Source organism: Bubalus kerabau, chromosome 6 (genome assembly GCF_029407905.1).
Source record: "Bubalus kerabau isolate K-KA32 ecotype Philippines breed swamp buffalo chromosome 6, PCC_UOA_SB_1v2, whole genome shotgun sequence".
NCBI classification, from domain to species: Eukaryota; Metazoa; Chordata; class Mammalia; order Artiodactyla; family Bovidae; genus Bubalus; species Bubalus kerabau.
Genome location: NC_073629.1, coordinates 95,524,550 through 95,539,826, shown reverse-complemented (window position 1 = coordinate 95,539,826; position 15,277 = coordinate 95,524,550). Strand labels below are relative to the sequence as shown.

Sequence of the window (15,277 nt, the reverse complement as noted above, 5' to 3'; positions counted from 1 at the left end):
CTGAAGTAATAGAGCTCTTCAAATGCAATATTGATAGTTATAAAAGCCACTGTTTAGTGAGTTCCTGCCATTCTAAGGTTCACCGTCTTTCTCATTTAAGTCTTAACAGCAACCATATAAGGTAGGGTAATCCAGATAGGTTAAATCTCTTCAACAGGGCTGTACTGGCAGAGAAGTAACTTTGACAGTAATCCAAGGTTATCTGGATCCAAAAACCATACTTGATAATAATAAAATATGTTCTTTGCATGTGAAATGAACTAAATATTTGGATGAAGAATGTAATTCTGATAAGTATCCATATGCTTGGTTATTATTTTCTAGATGAGCTAAAAGTAATAATCATTATTGATTTCATGTGGGAATTTATGAAACATGAAACTTGTAACTACTGGCATTTTACTTGTGTCATAGAATATAATATTATTTGATAAGAATTTACCTTTTTTTGAAATCTTTAATTACAGATTTGTTCTGAATCTCAAAAGAAATAGTCTTGAGTTGAATTGCCTTTGACCAGAAACTCAATAATAACTAGTCAGAAAATGGGTTTATAAGAATAGGGCTAATTTAAAGGAACATAATCGTATCTTTAAGAGACATTGTGATGAAATGTCTTTTTCCTTGAATTAAATATTTCAGTATTTGAGCCTAATATATATGTATCTGAGACTTGCCCCTAAAATTTCTCTTTGAAAAGCATATTTATATTGAGCCCTTACAAAGTCTCATTATGGGTGCTCTCTCTTATTTTCTTTTGAACCCCAGAAACCATTGACTAAAAACAGCCTCAGCTGATGCTAGTTCTGAATACTTAGGGAGGTTATTTCACAGAATTTTTTTTAAGTTGTTAAACAGTTTTTTCAAATTGTTAAAAAAGGTTGTGTCAACAAATTCAGCTATTATTCCTGAAGGCATAATCTCCTACTTGCACATGTTGGCTATCGTTGTAAACAAATGCCTAAATTGTAGAGATCATGAGTAATCCTACAGGATGAATAAAAATAATATTTTCTAATGTTAATGTGAATGGATAGTTGTGATTTAATGTAAATTTTCCTATGAAGACGTTATACATAGATTGAAAGTGTTATGTCTCAGTCAGTTTATTCAGTAGAGAGGTTATCTGAAACACTGTATTAGGTGGCTCAAAAATGGTTTTAGCAACAATGAAATCATTAGGTCAGAGATGAACTATCTTCATTGTATTCATCGAGTTGAGATCTTTTCCCAGATGTCTCATCAGAGGTTTTTTCTGAGTATCTTATCTAATAAGGTAGCTTTCTCCATCAATCAAGGAACTTTATTTTGTTTACACTTCACTCCCCATCACCTAGCACATAATAGATACTCAGGTATCTGTTGAAACAATGTATAAAGAGTGTGAATAAAATTATCTCATAAATGTGAGACTTCCCTAATGGCTCAGACAGGAATCCACCTGCAATGTGGCAAACTTGGGTTCAGTCCCTGGGTTGAGAAGATCCCCTGGAGGAGGGCATGGCAACCCACTCCAGTATTCTTGCCTGGAGAATCCCCATGGACAGAGGAACCTGGCAGGCGACAGTCCATGGGGTCTCAAAGAGTCAGACACAACTGAGCAACTAAGCACACTACAGCGAGTAGAAAAATAAAGCAATACAGTTGCTTGAACAAGGTTGACCCTTGAACTACATAGGTTTGAACTGCACAGGTCCAGTTATGCATGGGTTTTTTTTTCCAACTAATATGTACTACGGTATTGCATGATTCATGGTTGAGTCCTCGAATGTGTTTTCCATTTGGAAGGAAGGTGGCCTCATTTGGCTCACTGGATCATCATATCCAAATACATATCCAAAGCCTAATTTTACAGGAATTTATTGCGATAATGTCTCATCTTTCCAAATAAACAAAAAATTAATTTTAAGATTGTTGTCTGTATGGAAAGAAATAACAAGTTTGCAAATAAGAAGAATCTGTAATGGCCAATTCTAATGTAAATAATGATATATACCAAGACCATGAAACTCCCATTGTGGCCTACAGAATACTGAATACAGTCCATTTGGTTAATTAATTACATTGATTTATCTGTTTGTGTATCAGGAATGAATATGTCTGTGTTATATGGTTTTCCTATAGAAATACTTCAAGTAACATTCCATGCCAGTTTTACTGTAAACCTTGTTTTTATATCCTTTAACAGTAAGTCAGATATGCTAAAGTTAAGGCAGGGTTAACAAAATTTCATGCCAGTGCATATTTGTCCAATCTCCTCCCTCTCCAAGGTCCCCTCCTCAGCCCAAAAAGGAAGAAACAAAAGGAAAACATTACCTAGAAAACAGATTTTTTAAAAAATAATTATTTTCTCCATTTTAAAAAATTTAGGAACAAGTTCCAGTTCCGGTCTATCATCCAACACCTAGCCAGACTCGCCTAGCAACTCAGCTGACTGAAGAGGAACAAATTAGGATAGCTCAAAGAATAGGCCTTATACAGCATCTGCCTAAAGGAGTTTATGACCCTGGAAGAGATGGATCAGAAAAAAAGATCCGGGAGTAAGTTTTAATTTATATATGTTTCAAAGGTCTTTCTTCAGAGATTTGTTTTTTAAAAATATTCTGTTGCATTTTGAGAGTCAGATATTTAATGAATTCTAGGCAAAAATTTGTTTAGATGTAGAAATTAAGAATTTTCATATAAAAAGAAATAAATGATGGTACAAATTCTGACCATTTTATAGGTTGTCTGTGTCCATTTGGATGACAGTTAATGTCAGTTAAAAATTATTTACCTGTGTAATAAGTGTGAACTAGTACCAGCATTGCTTGTGGCCTAATCAATTGGTAAAGCCGTTTGGCAATATTTCATGGAGAAGGCAATGGCACCCCACTCCAGTACTCTCGCCTGGAGAATCCCATGGACGGAGGAGCCTGGTGGGCTGCAGTCCGTGGGGTCCTGAAGAGTTGGACACGACTGAGCGCCTTCACTTTCGCTTCTCCCTTTCATGCATTGGAGAGGGAAATGGCAGCCCACTCCGGTGTTCTTGCCTGGAGAATCCCAGGGACGGTGGAGCCTGGTGGGCTGCTGTCTATGGGGTCACACAGAGTCAGACACGACTGAAGCGACGCAGCAGCAGTAGCATGGACCTTTAGATCTAAACCCTTTGAGACAGTTAATTCTAGAGACCTATCCTAGAATATGTACCTCACTTCAGCTCCCAGAGTTTTATGTGCAGAGATAGTTACCATAGTTCTAGTTAGTGAAAAACAATAATAGAAGAATACTTTGGTAGGTTATATAGAGGTTAAAATTGTTTGCTAAGAATTTTAGTGATATGAGGAAAATCTTACCTATTTCTTAACTTATAGAATAATTGTACTAAGTCTGATGAGTTACATATAAAATTTTACTTCAGGGAGATTTTTTCCTTCAGAGTTGATTATTGTTTGAGAATCCCTGAGAACAACTATTTTCCTTGTAGATTAAGAATGATCTTTACCAACACAGACATAAAGTAATTTATTATGCTGTGCTTGGCTGTTTGAGCTGTAGCACCATTTAGGGTTAGTGGTTCTGTATTTACATGTAGTTATTAAAGTGAAAGCTGCCTGGGCTTACACTGAAAACTCAGTTCAAATAAAATTAATCTAACATGGTTTCTTATCTACTAAAGCTTCACATCCTCCTTAAGGTGTCTTCTGTAATATGTAGCTGTTTTTACAAGCACTATTCTAGCAGTGGACTTGATTCCTATCTGATACCTTTCTCTTTGTTGATTGCTCTCAAACTCTTCAAATTCCCAGGTGATTGAAATAAGAGATTGTAGCAGGATAACGCTAAGAAAAAATTCCGTCTGGATGCTTAGGTGATAGAATGACAGGAAGCCGTTTTTGTCTGTTCATATTAACACTGTCTTTGTAATAGGGATTTTAAAGAGTATTCTAGATAGATCACTTGTCTAAAAATGCTCTCTCATTTCTCTCTCTCACCCCAACAGGTGTGTGATCTGTATGATGGACTTTGTTTATGGGGACCCAATTCGATTTCTGCCGTGCATGCACATCTATCACCTGGACTGTATAGATGACTGGTTGATGAGATCCTTCACGTGCCCCTCCTGCATGGAGCCAGTTGATGCAGCACTGCTTTCGTCCTACGAGACTAATTGAGCCAGGGTCTCTCATCTGACTTCAAGTGAACCATCATTTTTGGTGGTTTTGATCTTTTGTCACTGAGCCCAAAGAGCCAGGGATTAGGAATTAAGATCATGCACAAAAGTTTCCTAAAATTTCCTGAATGGCTGCAGATGTTGGGGAAAGTACGTGATATTTTAGAAACTTAGGGGGAAAAGTAGGATGGTATTTTTATGTAAAGCCTTGACCCAGTGTTTAAAAATATAATTGTATTTAGATCTTGTTATTGCTCCAGTACATAGGAATTGTGTAAAGTGTTACAGCAGCTGTATATGTTTCAATTGTGTGTGTCAAAGATTAGGAAAAAGATAGTGGTTGTTTTTTCCTAAATGAAATAACTTTCTTCTTCTCCCCCACCCAAATTCTTTTCTGAAGTTGCTGGCATTTGGGTCAAGGTTTTATTAAAAGCTACATTTTATAACACTGGCACAAAAAAAGTAGTTTTAAGCTTGTTTGCACAGTTCTTTTTTTCCATTGGAAATGGAATTCATTGCCTTAGGTCTTTTTTAAATAGTGTATTATTATCGTTGGGGCTGGCTCTATGCTTGAAAACCAGTTTATTTATAACCTGTTATAAGTGCTATATCTGTTTGCAGTTAGGAAATGCAGAATTCAAAGTGATCTCCTAGCTTGTAAGCAAACTGAGATGCACTATCCCTTTTCTATTAAAATAAAAATCAGTTAATGTGTCAAGAAACCAACTCTAGTAAAGTCAGGTTTAATATTAGCCTTTCTTATGTGTTTCATCTAATTATTTTGGTTGTTAATATGGTGATAATTATTTTGGTTGTTAATATGGTGATAATTAAAAGTCAAGGTAAATTTTAAATATTAGGAATCCTGATTTATTGAGCTTGAATTATGCCACCATGCTTATGTAAAAATGAAAGTGGCAACATGGTTAAACTGAGAAAGTTTCTCAGTTGTAACAATTTTGATTTTTTTCTTTCCTGTGACCTTCCCTGTTGTCTTGAACCATAGCAAAAGGATACTGCATCTCTTGTTGTATTGCTGAGGTTATTGAAGTTACATAAAACACATCTCAGTCTCTGTTTCTTGGAAGGAAAGTCCTGCTAGTTGACTGACAGTTCTAAGCAGGGAGAATTAAGATAAATGTGTTTAATTAATGTTTTGCACACAAATGCAGAATTTATATAACCACATGACATCATAGTTGTGATCTCAAAAAAAGGACTTTATCTTTTTCTTGCAGTTAAATGTAGGAATTCTCTGAAACTCTAAGCTTCTGAAGTGTTAGAGGTAGAGATGGTGTAGCAAAGATGTAGTTTGTAATGTTTTATCCATTTAGCATGTGTTTATTTTTTGTTATGTACTAGAAGGTGACATATTTGTTTGGCTCAGTGATAATTACAACTAAAAAATCATTCATTAGCAAAAGGAGAAGCAATCTCAACCTTAACAAATCAGAAATATTTCTTATTATTTTGTATTGAGTTGAATATTTGACTCTTTAACACTTTTCTACATACAAAACACAAGTCAAGTCTCTTGAAGGGTTCTTCATAATTGTATTATAGAAGAATTAAGTATGTTATAAGCACTTAAAGATTTGACATTCAACTGTAGCAGTATCCATGTTGGTTAATTTTCTTATGAGCCCCATGATGAGTTTGAGAAAAATTGAAAGAAATTATAGATTATCAGGTTCTGTTAAATTGTTACATGTATCTTGCTTAAGTTTTTGTTCATTAATTTATATCCAATTACATAAAGCAAATTTGGAGGAAACACCTGAAGTTGTGCAATATTTTCAGCGATATTTTTTATCTTTGTGTTTTCTACTTAAACATGATGTCTGTCATCAAGTGTTATAGTCAGACTTTCTTTTTTTCTAGATTGTCAAAATTGGTAAATGAACATTTTTTTTAATCATCTTCTATGTTGCTATTAGTCTTTCTTTATTAACAGGTTTCTTTTACAGAAGTTTGGCGGTAATATTGAGGGAACCAGGATTGAGCTGAATTTTTTTTTTTTTAATAAGGTACTTTGTATTCTTTAATTTTGATCTCCACATACCATGTTAAGAACCATCAATTTTGGCTTTTACCAAGTTAAATAAAGTTATAGTACAGTTGTAAAGGGCTAAAGTTAGAATTGATTACATAAGAATCAATTCTCCCAAGTTATCTAATCCTTTCTTCAGAACACACATGTATAAATTTAATTAATTGCCTTTAGTTTTCTAGGTATATATATAAACTTTGGGGGAAGTATTTTTTATGGCTTGGCTTTTACTATCATCTAATCATAAGTTTAGACACTTGGTAGCTTCTAAATTTTCTAAAGCAAATAATAGGCATATTACCCTGTTATCCAGCATAATTAGGATTGGGTAAGACGTGTTCAGGCTTGGCTGTAGGATTTGAAATGTCTGAAAAGCCTGACCAGTAAAAAATAAAAGAATCTTATTCTTTTAAATGTAAACCATAGAAGAAATACTTTCAGATACTTGGAGTTTGGTTCACACAAACTTTTTAAATGCTATGAGTGTTCTTTATAAGACATCTCTTATAACAGGTATTGACTCTCCCAACTACTTTCAATGTCTATATGACATAAAACAGAATATATAGTGAGCATCGAGGTAACAAGTTCTCTATGTGCAAAGCTCCTCTTTTTTTAGGGAAGCATACATTTTTAAAAAGGATTAACAATAAAGGAGTACAAAGTAAAACTGCCTGTGGTCCTTAGACTGAAAATGGCAAACAGAAAAGGTAAGTTTTTTGGCATAATTCATAAATGTAGACGGTGGCCATGTTTGCTTACAAAGGCATTGGCTAGCAGATCAGTTTCTCAGAGTCAACTGAGGACACTTGACACTTGCATGTTAAGTGCATCATACCTAATCAGCTAATTTTTTAAGCCTTTAAATTTGAAATCGGTGGACATGAGAAAAAGTGGATTTTTGGTTAGTATCTCCTGAAAGTAATACTAAATTTACTCACCTGAATTTAAAGATCATCTATTCTTTTACTGGGTAGGGAAAAAGTTAGATAGTTTGTAGGCCCTGCTAGCGTCCCCTGTGTAGCTCCCCTTTCCTAGGCTTCCCTAAGACGCAGGCTCGGCAAGGGTTGTCCGCATCATGTGAGGATGGCCATGGGAGCCCTCAGGGTCATTCAGTCATATTCTGACTGCCTTCTGTTACTCCTTTTGAGGACGTAGTTTAATTCCTTCTAATTTCTTCCTGGCCCCACTTTAGAAGTATTTTGCCATCATTAAATTAAAAAGTGTGGAGTAAAAATGTCCATCTACAAAATTTCATCTTTGCACTAAATGTCATTACTGATTGACCCACTGTTAGGTGACTGACCTGAGAGCTATCAAGAAATGGCCTGCGAATTTTTCTTCAGTTCTGTATTGTCAGAATAGACACTTGCTTATGGCCAGGCAGTAGTTTAATTAATGCTCATAATTCGGATTTAGACAGAGCTTTAGTTTGTAGAAATTTCAAGTGAAACATAAGGATTTAATGGGAATGACTGTTAACTTCTTGATTACATTATGTAAAACACCTTAAAATGATGCTTTTTCTGAGTGGTTTGAAAGATGTAGCAAGTCCACTTCATGTATTTAGGAAAAGTTAAGTGGACTGTTTGTTTTCTCTTCACATAAATTATTGTTTTTTAACTAGAGAAAAATACATGGTTTTTTAAGCTCTAAGAGTTACATTATAACACAGTAATGTTTGTATTAAAATGCCATATAGAAGTTAGTATGAATGAGGCACATGTAATTTGCGAATATTAAATGTACTTTGTAATGCCTTTTCTGAGAGCCTCTGGGTCTGAAAACATCAGTACTGGGTGATTGTTTATTCAGATATTGATTGTCCCAATAACAGGTATCCAGACTTTGCTTTTTGATTTATCCTTCATTTTCTTGCATGGGAACAGAAAATGCAGATAAATTCCTTTACAACTCATTTCTTGATCCATAAACCGTTTGTTAAGAGGCTTCAGTAAAATTTTACAAAAGGGGTTTGTACTTAACCTGCACCTTTTAATTGTCCACATTGTTCTTCGTTACATTATCACCCTGAGCAATGTGCATCAGCCCAGGACAGTAACTGGATACATCTAATTAATGTTACTGAGAGACTGAAGAGTTTAAGGAGACTTTAAGAGGTACTAACTTCTCCATTTTTGTTTTTTGAGAAAAGTTACTGTCCACTGGAAGACTTAGTTATCTTGGATGCTTTCCACAGTAAGTTTGTTTTTGTCTGCATAGTGAATGAAGCAGCATTATTAATAAGGTCCAGATTTTAGGCATCTAAAACTGATTGTGATCAAATGAGAAGCACTGCCTGTTTGCCTTGAACACATTGTAAGCAGTGCTTGTTGACTGTTTCTTGGTGCTGAGAAAAAGAAGTTGAAAAATGCAACTGAGGGTTTACTTCAGGAGTCTGGTCATAGTAGTGAACTCTGAATGATTACGAGAAAATTTGGTTGGCTAAGCAAGTGCTGGGCCCTTTTCTCTGGGAGCCATATAGTAGTTAATCTAGTCATTTTGGATCCAAAAGCAGGTTGTAGGTGTTACGTGAATTGGGAAGCCTGGGCTATCTTAGCAGAAAGACATTGAGATTGGCTTCCCAGCACTATCCATACCAGAGGTATGGGAATAAGCTACATTCTGCCAACTACAGAATCAAAGCCAGTCTCACCTTTGAAATGGTGCAGAATAGTGATCTCTTTCCATGAGGGTAGCTGAACTCAAGTACAGATAAGTTAATTGCTACAATTTTAGAGTATGCACTGAAGGGAAGTTGTTTTTCACAAACTGTTTTTCCTCATGGCCCTTGATAATCACTATAATGTTATTTTGATATAAGGAATAATAACCATTCTTCTAAGTAGTGAGATGGATGCTAGCTGGGCATTTTCAGATTGAAGGTATCTTTAAGAAATCACGTTTATGGGTTTGGATTTCAATAAACTGCATTGCTGATTTCTCATGAAGAGTAGAGAACATGAAATGCCAGCTCACATGGACGCTTAGAGCCTGATTATCACTTAGCATATTGAAAGTGTTTTCCTCCACCTAAGTGTCATAGCTGGTGAAGAGAAGATGAGGTGTTTTAACGGCAGTTCACACAAAGCAGGAACAATTGGTGGTGGTGACGTTTGGCATGGCACTGGGTTCCCGACTTCCATGTTTAACCTTATATGGTACATTGTTCACACAGCAGTTAAAATAGTTGAGTAAATTGGATGATGTTGTTCATCTGCTTAGAGCTTTTAATTGCTTTCTGTTGTTTGGAGAATAAAATCCAAGCTCCTTAATGGAGATAATAGATTTTCTGCCTCTCTCCCTTTAATAATACTCTACTTTTTAAATTTTGTGCCTTTTAAAATGCCAAGCTCTTCCTGTCTCAGGTCTCTTGTGGTTTCTGTCCTGTGGTTCACTTCCCCAGATTGTTTGATGGCTGGTTTCTTATCCTCTGTACCAACAGTCCCTGTTTATTCCATGGCCCTAATTTGTTTACTTTCATTTGTTTCTATGAGAGCAGGTCATTTAGGTGCTCAGCAGATATTTATTAAGTGAAGGGAAGGATAAAGCAGGGAGTCTGAGCATTTCTGATGGAGTGGAAGCTACCATCAAGGAGGTTCCCATTGGAAAGTAGGATCTTATAAAGATTTTTGAGGGTGGCAAGAAGGACAAAGGCAAAGCTCTTCTTGAGTGGGCAGCTTGCTGATAAGCCTTGTCTCTAATCAGTACTGCCCCTTCACCTGGGAATCAACTTTTGAAAGAAAGGACGTATAGTGGATACATGTTGTTTTTGTCTGCCCAGTACCCCATGTTTTTTAGTAATAACTTCCAACCAAGTGTGTAACCGAAGATGGACCAATTGTAGCACCTCATGCCTTTGCAAGGTAGTTCTCACACTTCAGTGTGCATCAGATCCACCTGGAGGACTGCGACTGTTCAACCTCACCCCTACATTGAAAGGAGGGGACTTGGTAATTTGCATTTCTAACAAATTCTCAGATATCTAATGCTGGGAAGCTACAAGCCTAAGGGAGGAACATTTGAGCCAAGTCAGACCAATCAAGAGTCCTTATTTGGGGATTTTTCATACTAAGGGTAGGGTAAGGAGCCCTTTTCTTCTGGTTACAAAGCTATAAGGATGTAAGGTCTGAACCACCATGCAGAAGAGTCAGTTCGAGAGAATCTAACACGAAAAAAGTGAAGGGTTGGAAAAGACCTAATGGATGCACTTGAGCCATGGATTCAGTCATCCCCTAAGCCAGACTCACCACTGCCTTCCCACAGTTCATGTGGGCCAGTACATGTACCTTAATATACTAGGGGCTGTTTGTTTAGTTAGGCTATTTATTTAGTTGATTTCTTTTTATCTTCAGCAGGCCTGTGAAGCAGTTGACATTAGCCCCATTTTATAGAAGAGTAAACTGATTCTCAAAGCAATAAAATAATTTAAATTCAAGCTGTACTTATATCCACTATCCCATGTAGATAATAGAACTTACAGTTGCTATGTTTAGTAGATCAGGCTTTTCTCTTATGAATTTGTTCACTACCTCTTTTCCATAGATGTCTGCAAGTCACCTCTAGCCCAGGGGCAACAGATTTCTGGCCCATGAACCACTTTGACCCACAGATGTGAAATATTTGGCCAGCCAGCACTCTTAAGCACTTAAATTCTAAGAGTGTCTTCAGCATCATATGCTTCTAAGTTTGCCAGTGTTCCTACCTCTCAGTGTCTTATACCAAATCTCTTCTAGCATATGGTTTGGACTCAAGCCACAGTCCAGGCCAGAGCCTCTGCATCAGTTTACGTTCCATCTCTGGAGTAGCTGGCTGGAACTCTACCTCTTCAACTGGGATTAGCTCATACATTTTTCTCCAACATCCTAATTTTATGAGCAAATATGGTTGTTTAAGGATTGCCTTTGTCCACCTTAGACCCTACCCCTACCTTATGATGCCAAGTGCCATGTGGGGAACCATGCCACACAGTCATAATTCCATGCACTCCAAGCCAAGGATTTCTAGTGTTTGAGTTGTTAGCCGGTACCTTTTCCTTATTTAACAGTGGCCCAACAGTCGATTAAATCAGATCCAACTTGAAGCTAATAATTGGAAAGCTTGACCAGTAGTTTAGCAAAGCATGAGCTTTAGAGTTCAACTGCTTGGCTTCAAATATTTCTGATGCGTAATAGCTGTGTGGTCTTAGCCAAGTTGTTTAACCTGTGTCTCAGTTTTCTCATCTGAAAAATGGCAGTAATAGCCCTACTTCGTAGAGTGGTTTTTGAGGATTAGATACGTGCAGACTGCTTAGACTCACAACTGGTAAGTAGCACTTAGTATTTAGACGTCCACAGCAATCGTCTGTAATTCTGTATCTTCCCAAAGTAAGGGCTCAATTATATTTTGTCATTTTAAGAGCTAAGTAGACAGCGGAAGCAACTCATAGACTGCTCACTTCTAAATGGATTTTTAAGGCCCTGAGGCTCCTTGTTTGTGGATTTACTTCATTCACCCTGCCAGACAGTGATGAACTTTGCACCAGATTTCCACAGAGCTGTGCTAACTCAAGCAGAAAGGCACTTTCCAGCCTTGGAAAACTGCATCTGAGGGTGAGGGTGAGAGGTTCCCATTTATTTATTAGTGAATTAGTGTGATGGTGCTAAGGGCATAACAGAACTGTTGAGAAGGCACACTGTTGGACTAAATTTGAAGCAAAGAGGAAGACTGTTTTCCACTCCTTACCATCTTAAAAGAAATCAACTTGGGATTCACTCCAGAGAAAAGTATCTGGATTTTATTCCCTTGTTGAATGATTCAGGCACTCAGCAGGCTGGGGTTTTCTAAAATCCCCCAGTGCTCCCTTCAGTTGCTGAGAATCTCCCACTCAGACCTGAGCCAAGTGTTTGGTTGGTGCTGGCCTTTTAGAGTCCTGGCTTCGCTGTCAGGTCATGGCTTTTTTGCTGTGAATGACGACAGCTGTCTTGGAAACGCTCCTATCCTGACTTGAGAGATAAGGAATAGGGAATCCTGCCAACATATGGGAGAGCTGATAGGGACCAGCACACTGCTTGAAGCTACCCTGCCAGTTCAAGGCCTGGGACCAGTGAGAGGCAGAGTAGACTTTGTTGCCAGGAGCCTGTTCAGAGCATGTTACACAGTTGCTGCTCCCTAACAACTGAGTTCCTCTGTGTGGCAAGGACTCAGACTTTGGGCAAATGAGGATTAGTTGGTCTCTGGGTGTCCTGGACCACTGTAGAGGCCCCTGATTGAGGGAGTCTGTCATCATTTCTGGTAAGCCACCTGGCGACACAAGCCTTTGACAAAAGGTAGGAAGGTACAGATCTGTTGCCTCTTTTTGGAGATGAAAGCCCAGAAACAGACTTGACCAGAATTAGAACTGTTGACAGCAGGAGAGAGCCTTAATCTAGTTCAAATTACTAAATTGTAGAGGCTCCATGACTCCCAGGGTCACACTGAAAAAGCAGTAGTAGAAAAGCAGGGGCTGCAATTAGGTCTCCTTACTTGGAGGCCAGAAATCTCACCCGATCAGCTGCCTTTCTAGGGCAGATGTGCTAGGAAGGTCTGCAGTGTTAGAGAAGCAACGACCAGCAGTTGCTCAAGACACAATGAGAATCTCAAGACAGCATTTTCACCTTCAGAGGCCTCTGCACAAAGATACAGTGGTGGTAGGCACCCAGCATTTTCACCTTCCTCCACATACGTGTTTGTTTTTGGCCATCCAGCTTGCAGGATCTTAGCTCCCCGACCAGGAGATCGAACCCCAGCCACGTCCGTGAAAGCACCAAGTCCTAACCGTTGGACCTCCCTCACAAGCATGTTTGAGGGCGGAGCCCAAGCTGCAGGTAGGATAAGGGAGACAAAACGGACAAGACTGCAGCCAGGGCAGCAGACAGACGCTAAGGTTCTGGGGGGCTAACTCGTGACGCCCAGAAGGAAACAGCAACAACTAGGAAATCACCCTGGCATGAAGAGTTTAAAAACACCTAAAATGAACACTGAGATGAAAGGTTTTTGTCAACAGCAATTTTACGTTTGGTGTGTGGTGACCAGTGCTGCTTTTATACTGCGATGGGTAGCATTCTGATTTGTGAGGGAGGCCAAGAGGCCACCCTGTTCAGCAGCCTAGCTCCAGTTCACCCCTTTCACCTGCCCTGCTGGGCTGGGCGCCCAGCATCCAGGCTGTGGAAGAGAGAGAGCTTGCCCTTTGTGGAAAGCATTCTTTCGTCTAGTTCTAGCAAGATACTGGAGCTTTCCTTCGGTAGCATTTCTGCTCTGGCAGTACGCTAAGTGCAAAAGAGGATCTTTCGACGGTCTGTCTTTTCAGTCGAAAATGAGAATATGCTTTACCTAAAACCCATAATTTCATTCAATATCAGTCACAGGAAACTTAGTTGTATATTAATTGATTAAACCACCCTGTCCCTAGCATATGCTTAAAAGTGTTTGCTAAATACAGCAGGCTGGAAGATTGGAAGAGTCGTCTGTGGTCCTTCCCTTAAAGAAACTGCATTTGTGTGTTTGAGTTAGTCAGACACTTGAAGGGGCCAGAAGGATAAGTGTTGAAAAGAGCTTCTACTCAGCTCCAACTGATTGTTGCCTTGTGAAAATGAGGCCCAGTATTGCCAGATTTTTTAAGTAAGAAGCCAGAAACCAGATTTATTTGTGAAGTCTCCCCATTTTTAAATGTTTGTTAACTTATTCTGAAAATTTTAAAACATTAGGTTGTCTAAATAAAACACGCTTGGGCCATATAGTTTCTTATTGAAACTTTCTGCCCTGCCCAAGAATTCAAGCAACAAAGTATTTTACTGAAATAGATGTTGCATGATCTCTGAAGTGTATAAGTTTTATTACTGAAATATAGCTTTTCTCTTAACTGAAAAATCTAAAACATACATAAACAGGCTAAGAATAACCATTCTAAGAAAAATGCTATTAGTAAATAAATGTACTTTGAAGTATAGAAGATTTTTTATCTTTCATAAATCATTCCCAGTGGTTTCAGTTTGGCGTATAGCAGACTAGTGTCTGAGAAACTTTACCTGCCAAATTTCTTGGCTTTGGCACAGAAAGGGCTCCCCTTCCTTCAGGCCTCAATATCACCATTCCTTGGTAGTGGGAATTGATGTTTTTTCCTACAAATGGACTCAAGATTATCTCACTAAAAAGACATGTTTGATTGTTTTTTCAATTGCAGAATTACAAAGGGGCTGTAAGAAGTAAGGTGGGATTGTGTGAAACCTCTGTGTTTAGATTTCTGAGATTGAGAAATCTCGAAGCCTGAGGTCCAGATCCTCTTTTGGGTCCTTTCAGCCCTGGAAGCTGAGACCTTGCTGAAGTCTTAACAATGATTTACATACAGGTGGTTGGTTGGTGGTTTTTTTTCCCCAAAGCCAACTTTGATTCCATCAGTGTATTTCTAAGGAAAATGTAAACTGTTCATACATTCTGTTAACATCACAGTGAAAACAAGTACCCGTATGTGTGACAGGGCAGGCAGGGAGCTCCACCTGCTCTGGCCTTGACAAAAGCCCTTGGCCGCACTGGTGAACATGCTGGCTACTTCTGCACAGACACCTATGTCGTGCTGTCCCACTGGAGCACCGGTGGACCCCAAAGGCAGGGCAGGGGGAGGGGTTCTTTTTGAAATGTTTCCAGGAGCTCTGTCCAGCTGATTCTGTCTTCCAGCCTGGGACTGCTGCACAAAACTACAAGGACACTGATGAGACCATAGATCTGTTGCCCTTTTCTAGGGAAGACTTGGCTTGGAGTATGGCTGCCTGGATTCGAAAATGTGTCCTTGACTCCATGGAATAATTCTTATAGTTTTGCCTGGAAGAGACCAGAGAATCAGACATGTGAAGCTGGTCCAGGTTGTGATTTTTTCCCTTAGTCTGAGCTGTGGGAACCCACTAGCCAAGGAATATTTTTAAAGGCTGATCCCTATCTCTGTTTAAAGAAAGAGCTGGGCTTAAATTTAATAGGGATTACCTGTTATCATGCCCTCTGGAACCACTCTTGGTCCTTTGGGGCCCAGTGTGAAGGAATGATTTCAAGATCCATGGGCTAGA

The 15,277-nt window shown here is 38.5% G+C and overlaps 2 protein-coding genes across 4 annotated transcripts in view; one reads left to right on the top strand and one right to left on the bottom strand.

Annotated features, from left to right (window-relative positions):
* RNF11 (ring finger protein 11) overlaps positions 1-5,927 on the top strand; it is a 45,230-nt gene extending 39,303 nt beyond the window's left edge. For both annotated transcript variants that reach the window (XM_055585941.1, XM_055585943.1), the window contains 2 exons: positions 2,371-2,540; positions 3,983-5,927. In XM_055585941.1, the coding sequence (XP_055441916.1) occupies positions 2,371-2,540; positions 3,983-4,154 (342 nt within the window). In that variant the 3' untranslated portion in view covers positions 4,155-5,927. The remainder of the gene's footprint in view (positions 1-2,370; positions 2,541-3,982) is intronic.
* Positions 5,928-14,572: 8,645 nt separating this feature from the next.
* Positions 14,573-15,277, bottom strand: part of TTC39A (tetratricopeptide repeat domain 39A) — a 49,737-nt gene continuing 49,032 nt past the window's right edge. For both annotated transcript variants that reach the window (XM_055585939.1, XM_055585940.1), the window contains exon 18: positions 14,573-15,038. In XM_055585939.1, coding sequence (XP_055441914.1) covers positions 14,915-15,038 — 124 coding nt within the window. In that variant the 3' untranslated portion in view covers positions 14,573-14,914. The remainder of the gene's footprint in view (positions 15,039-15,277) is intronic.